Source organism: Sinocyclocheilus anshuiensis, unplaced genomic scaffold (assembly GCF_001515605.1).
Source record: "Sinocyclocheilus anshuiensis isolate Anshui unplaced genomic scaffold, SAMN03320099.WGS_v1.1 scaffold2056, whole genome shotgun sequence".
Taxonomy (NCBI): Eukaryota; Metazoa; Chordata; class Actinopteri; order Cypriniformes; family Cyprinidae; genus Sinocyclocheilus; species Sinocyclocheilus anshuiensis.
In genome coordinates this window covers 223,056-230,305 of record NW_015551026.1, presented here as the reverse complement: position 1 = coordinate 230,305, position 7,250 = coordinate 223,056, and the positions used below count along the sequence as shown (strand labels likewise).

The 7,250-nt window shown below is 37.1% G+C and overlaps 1 protein-coding gene across 1 annotated transcript in view; it reads right to left on the bottom strand.

Moving 5' to 3' along the window:
* LOC107661145 (low-density lipoprotein receptor-related protein 1B-like) overlaps window positions 1-7,250 on the bottom strand; it is a 349,019-nt gene that overhangs the window by 152,873 nt on the left and 188,896 nt on the right. The window contains exons 19-20 of the mRNA XM_016450614.1: window positions 1,536-1,616; window positions 87-257 (exon numbers count right to left, since the gene is read on the bottom strand). Of these exons, the coding sequence (XP_016306100.1) occupies window positions 87-257; window positions 1,536-1,616 (252 nt within the window). The remainder of the gene's footprint in view (window positions 1-86; window positions 258-1,535; window positions 1,617-7,250) is intronic.

Here is a 7,250-nt window from a genome sequence, read left to right as displayed (position 1 = left end):
CCCCCGAGTCAAAATGACCTAAAAGTACATTCTGAAAAAAAAAAAGAAAACATAAGATGGGCAAAGACAGAAATGTGATGACCTACCAGGGGCAACACCAGCACAAGTCACATTTTCATCACTGAAGTCCCCACAGTCGTTGTCCCCATCGCAGGCCCAGTGGTCTGGGATACACCTGCCGCTGGTGCATTTATACTGGCCATTAGCACAGGAGTGGACGCAGCCCGCCTCATCACTGTTGTCTCCACAGTCATCATCTACAATCACAAACACAGTACAGTCATGCAGAATTAGTATCAGAATAACTTCATTCATTACAATACAGAACTTTTGACAATATGGTGCAGACATAAGTACATTACAGTTAAAGTTTTGTGGTCAGTAAGATTTATTTATAATTTAGAATCATTGTTTTCAATACATTTCAATATATTTCAATTCTAATATCTTTATTGGAAAGTTGTTTATTTCTGTGATGGCAAAGCTGAATTTTGGCAGCCATTACTCCAGTCGTCAGTGTCACACGATCCTTCAGAATTCTAAAATGCAGATTTTCTGCTCAAGAAACATTTCTTAATAATATAAATATTGAATTTTCTGTGAAAACCATGACACATTGTTTTTCCCAGGATTCTTTGGTGAAAAGACAAAAGAACAAAATGACAAAAGAACAGTATTTATTTGAAATAGACATCTTTCATAACTTTGTAAATGCCCTTGTCACTTTTGATCAATTAAATGCATCCTTGTTGAATAAAAGTATTAAAATCTTAAAAAAATGACTTACTTTAACTTTTGAACATCAGTGTATATGATAGGGCTTTTTTTTTTTTTTTGTCATGTATTGTCACACGAATTGTGTTGCTCCATAAAAATACAATAAAAATAAATAGATTTTATGATCGTCAAACACTTTGGTACCAGAAAATGGCACAGTTTCCTTAAGGGGGTCTTTAACCCTGCTGTGCCTCATGCTTTGTTGCACAATGCTAGGAACTGAAATGATAAAACAGAGGACAGCACCACAGGAGTTTTTCAAACAAGAGTCTTCAGGGCATCAAATTACGCCAAGCCTCATTTTGTTCTGAAAAATCAGCAATGTATCTGAAGGCCCTGACCCTGGATAAGAAAAACCGTCTCCATAAGCTGGCCTTGTCTGAATGCTCTTATTTGAGAGAAATAAATAAGAAAACACATATAAAAAGATCAAGTTTTATTGTTGTTGATGATCGAGTACTGCACGCAGGCAATAATGTATTGCAGGCCTTGAGGGCTGGCAATAAATTATAGAGGTCGTTATTTTACACCCTCCTTGATCTCAAATGGAGATATTTCAGATAAAATAATCTGTGAATATTTAATGGTTATTAATGTGATTAATTTCTTGCACGACAAAAAAGACTGGACAGTAGGATCAATGGACTTAATTGGCTTTAAGTAATGGCTTTCTTTTATCAGCTCCCGAGAAAATAGGCTAATACATATTCTTATATGTATTATAGGTAAAGTATATTCTTACTTCTGGATACACTCACCTGAGTCACAATGCCACTTCATGCTAATGCACCTCCCATTAGCGCAGCTGAACTGGCTGAGAGCTTCACAGGTAGGGAACGCTGTGAGCGGAAAGAAAGACCGTGAGAAACGTTCGCCACAAAAACCCTGATGCTTGAACCCCGTCCAATACATCACTGTCTCTTTGATACACTGGAGAAGAGAACCCATTTTTCATTTAGCTTTTAGCTTTGAAAAATTGCAAAAGAAGTTTGTCCTGGCACAGATTGCCCTGTCATGCTAATAGATTAAATTTGGAGGCTCTTTTGTCCTCAGGGAATTTCATAGTTCCTTGCAAGTTTGTGGACGAACTTGAATTGGTAACAATTCTCTTGTAGTTCACTGCATTTTTTTAAACACAATTCACACCACGGGGGTTTACTGCCAGTATTGCGGAAAACGAAACACCCTGAAGGTCATGCGAAATGTCACAATGAATTATTGCTATTTTCTTAATAGAAAACGAAAACGAGACCTCACAGATGCAGTGGAAAACAGTCAGAGGCAATAAGAGCTTGCCAGGAAGCAATAACACACCAGCGATAGCACGGTTTGTGCGCTTTACTACAGCGTTGATTTAAAGATATCAAAAGGTTATGGTTTCAACATTATGAATTACTGCAGGTTTTGCTATTAACCTGTTGATCACGATGCCTTCAATTGACTTTTTAATTTATTTTTTTGAGTAGTTTATGGAAAAAACCACTGGCGCATTTACAAGTATTTTGATGAATGCAATCCGCACAAGCTCATAAGTATCTTGTCTTGTACTGCATTAAACCTTTTCGTGAATACATCAGTGCTCATATGCGTACAGGAAAAGTGACATGGCACGCAGTGGAGGAAAACATCTGTTTCTCTTTAAAGTGTCACTCAGCTCAGTCAAGAAACCTCCACACAGTCTACCAGGTAGTATGCGTATATCCACAGATGAAACCATTTTCAAGTTATCAAAGGTAATTATGAGTGTGTGATGATACATTTGTTTTTTTTTGTGAATGTTTTTTAATGCTTCTGTTTGGTAACAAGTCATATGTTAAATATTCTCAGGTCTTCTAGTTGTACTTGATTGTGGACTATGCTCTGGCACGAAACTAATTTCTGATAAGAAAGCATTATTATGGGAAATCATACAAGCAGTCCACACAAATAATTTTTTTTTTTCCCACAACATCACCATGAACATGGATAGTTCCCTTGGAGCATCTTAGGCTTAAGTGCTGTTTTAATGGGCACAAGGTTAATAACTCATAATAACTCATGGCTTGAAGGGATTGAATGAACAAGCTTCTTGTTATAGAATATATCACAGTTCATACATTTACATATAAATGCTAAGAATGTGTTTTAATCAAGACAATCCTCACTCTCTCTTTATTTTTTTTTATTGTTGAGCGGAGAGTAAAGAAAAAAATGCATGAAAATGTGTGCTTTGGACAATTTGAAATTAAGCATATTTATGCTCCTTCATTACAGAACAATTATAGAGTCATCAAAAGATGGACATATTTATAATAATTGGGTTGAAACCTGTGAAAATTAATGCGAAATTAAGCAACAATTGCTTGAATATGTGCATAGACATTATTCGCTTTTTTTTTTTTTAACTATTTTGCTCCACTGGGTAACATCTCCAAAACACCAACAGCTGTAAACTGAGCTTGTGAGATTTCAGAAATAACAGATCCCATGGGTTTCCCTGAGAAAATTACTTTTAGGGAATTGTACTTTCTCCCTCACAAATAAAACCTTTGCCGACACAAATACGAACTCTTAGAAGTCAAGGGAAAGCACATCATTCAAAGTGTTGCTAATCTAGGAGAAGACTGTTACAAATCAAGATTACAGGCGTCAACAAATAAAATAAAACATTGTTGTGTTTGAACATTTATTCCCATAACATGTTTCTGTTATTGTCGACAGGAGTAAATCCTACTTCTAAATTTCACAACAGAGTGTTCCAGTCCCCTGACTTTGGCAATTACTACTTTCAACATCCAGTTTTCACAATACATCACGTTCAACAACTAGCAGTGAGACTGCAGGGGTAATAACTCTGGCCACTGATATTCGATTTGAAGGAAAAAAAATCACTTATATGAATCTGTGCAGTAGACAGTTGCAGTTCAAGTTCATATCTCTTAGATTATAAAACAATCCTATCTGGAAATGTTTTCAAGATCACCAGATTTGCTGTCCAAAAATGAAAACAGAAGCAGAAATTCCTATATTATTATTTTATTTTTATTATTATTATAGTCCCATTTTCAAAACACTGAATTATTAGACAAGACATGATCACATCTATTCATTCTATGATTCTATTCATCCATCAACAGTTATTATTACTACTCTGCCCTGCAAAAGAAAAGTGCAGAAACTACAGCAACACTGAGACAAAGGGGTTCAAAAATATTATTTTTAAATATTAAAATGTATGTAATATTTAAAATGTAATAAAATGTAATATTAAAAAAATTATACACATATACATACTATTATATACATGTTTATTACGTAAACATACATTTATCAATAATACGATATAATAATAATTATTGTTATTATAATAACAATATTCAAATATTCAATATTGCTACTTAGTAATAGTTAGTAAGGTAGCTGTTAAGTTTAGGTATGGGGTAGGATTAAGGTATCTAAAATATGGTCATGCAGAATAAGGCATTATGATGTGCTTTATAAGTGCTAAAAAAACAGCCAATATGCTCGTAATATGCATGCTAATAAGCAGCTAGATAATAGCGAGAATTGGTCCCTAAACTAAAGTGTTACCAAAAAGTATGTAGTTATTACATTTTGTTTTTGCATATCAATACTGAAGAGCCATAGTAAATGAAGTTTATCCCAAAATAAAAACTTTTCATCATTTACACATGCTAATATGATTTGTGGCAGTATAAACTATCCACTTTCAATGCTTGGAAAATAGCAGTTAAGACTTTTTTTAAGTTTAAATCAATAAAACAAAGTCAAAATTACATGAGGGTGAGTAAATTATTTTTTAATGAACTATTCAAGTAATTTTATGACAGTGATAGTTAATACCAAAACTGCCACAGCTATACTGTTGAACCAATATTCCAAGTAGGCAAAATATTTTTTGAAAGCAGAGAATACTTCGAAAATGGTAATTAGCAATACAGCAAGCTGAGTGCCAATACGTTTCAGGTGTGTTGTGTGCAGTGCAGTTGCGGGAAGCAGTGGAGCTCCACGTTTTTCAGCCCAGCTTGATTACGATTAAGTGAAGTCAGGCGTGGCCTCTAATTACTGCTTACACTGGGAGTGTTTGTGCAAGAGTGTACTGAGGCAGCCTAAGACACAGCAGAGGTAACCAAGACAATGGCACTTTAAGCAATTTGCAGCATTTGGTGACAGATCCCCAGAAGATTACATTGTTAGCGCATAGCATGATAGAGAAATGGCAGAAGAGTCAGAATTCCAATTTTGTGCTTGAGGGAGTAAAAATGGCACGAAGGAGAAGTATTATATATACACCATGAAAAGATGCATTTACACAGAGCTTTTAATGTATATATCAATGTACAGAGACCCCAGGGAAACAATGCATCACATGCTCAAATGGTGATTTTTGTGCATAGTCAACAGAAAACAGGACAAGCACCGATTTTTATGACGATATGAGACGATATGCTGGACAGCTTATATATATACAGTATATATATTATTATGATAGCCAGATTAGCCCATTACCATGAAGATAAAAACATGATTTTTATTTTTTTTTTGTATCTGGCTTAAAATAAAGTTGAAAAAAATAGAAGAAAAAAAAAACAACCATCACTTTTAAGGGTGAAATAAATTGAGTGGTTCCAAAAACTACATTTATACATAACTATCATTAAGTTGCATTATTTTAAAGTATAACGGGAAAGAGAATATTTTCCTCCTTTCATAAGAACTGATGACAAAGGCTTTTTTTTTTTTGACTGAGATTGCTGAGCCTCTTCAAAGGGCTACCTGTCTTACCCAGCATTCATGTGCTGCTCTGAATAGCCATTTCATTGTGGGAGTTCACAGTTGTAACTTTCCTGGCTCATTTCCTCAAAGCCCTGTGTCATATTCTTTCGTCTGCTTTCAGGGTCTGGGATGTGGTTAGGGTGAGCTTTTACACTTTAGAGAATGTATGATTTATTTTACCGCCACACTCTTAAAAGCTCTTGCATCTAAGTTTAATTTCCTTTTCCTTTCTGCTTCTAAAAGCACAGACTCGGGAGCTAGAGAAATGTACTTGGTTAACATTGTACTCGGTCCTGAACATTGACATGTAGATGTTGGTGGCGAAATAATGTAAGAGTGGGCAAAGATACACCTTTAGAGTCAATGCTCTCTTAGAACTGGCAAGTGTTTTTGCTGATTTGAAAGACAAACTTACTATTTTATAGCGTAACTTGTCCACAAACATGGCACATTACAGTCTTTGTTACAGTAATACACCTAGTTTTTCAGTTGGTTTTAAATTTGTTTGGTCATAGAAACAAATGTAATTGGGCCAGATTTGGTACAAGCAATGGCACTGTGCTGGTGGAAAAAAGCAGGTTAATGATGACAATGTTGACAGATTCACCAGTTACACCACAGTCAAATTTGCCAAGCCAGTTCCCTTTCGAAAGGGAACTCCACGCTGCGTCCTCTAGAGGGCGCTAGGGGAACGCCTTCAGCGTGACCAGTTTCTGAAGCATGAATGAAAAAACGACAATGAACTTGACATTGGCAGGCGGCAGCCTATGACGTAAACAATAAAGGGAGTGCGGGTATAAAAGCGCACCTGCGGAAAACGTCATCCTCTTCTTTGTCTTCAAGCCTTGTGTACGGAAGCATGTGCGTTTGACTCACGAGGGATTAGGATGTGCTCACTGTTTGCATTCGCGGAACTACTAGAGCAGAGGTCTGTACTCGAGTGTTTGTCAGCGTTTGCACGAGCGCGTTCGCCTCTCGAGGGAGTTGAACAAGCTTAATGCGATGCATTCGCGGCGGTTTCTGTTCTTGCCTGATTCTTGAGAGAATTTAGTGTTTGAACAGAGTGTGTTTGGCTCTCGACGGAGATTAGCCACACTGCGAGATGTGATCGCATTGAGAATGCCTCTATGCCTGATTCTCTTTGAGAATTGAGTGCCTCTCACCCGCGTTTCGGGTCTCGTGGCTGCTGAGGCAGTTAATCAGACCGATCACGGGGATTGTAGGCGGGGCATGGAAGGAATCTGACGAGGAGTGCTTTCTCTTTCAGAATTCCTTTTTGGTTTCTATTTATTTTACAGAATAGGAACTGTGTATAATGTGGGATATCTACATTATTGGTGAAGGAGGCTCTTGACTTGGTGTAATAGCAAGTTTTTTGAGTTGTTAGGCTCTTGGTTGAGCCTCCTCTGAGCCACCTCATCCTCTCAGCCCAGGTACGTGTATTTAGGTTGAGCATGGTTTCTGCTCCTCTCGCCAAGAGAGTTATACTGAGCACTCTGCTCCCCAGTATTTTTATTTGCAGTTATTTCAGGGTTTTTGAGGCTCTCTGTGAGCCTCCCTGATCAGCTGTTCATGACCCTGGTAGCTCCCCCTCCCTTTGAGGGTCGCTATGCTGAGATCACAGTTCCTAGTGTTCTTTCAGCAGAGCTCTGTGGCTGTTTAGGTTGTTAGGCTCTGGTGGGCCTCCTTGATAAGTC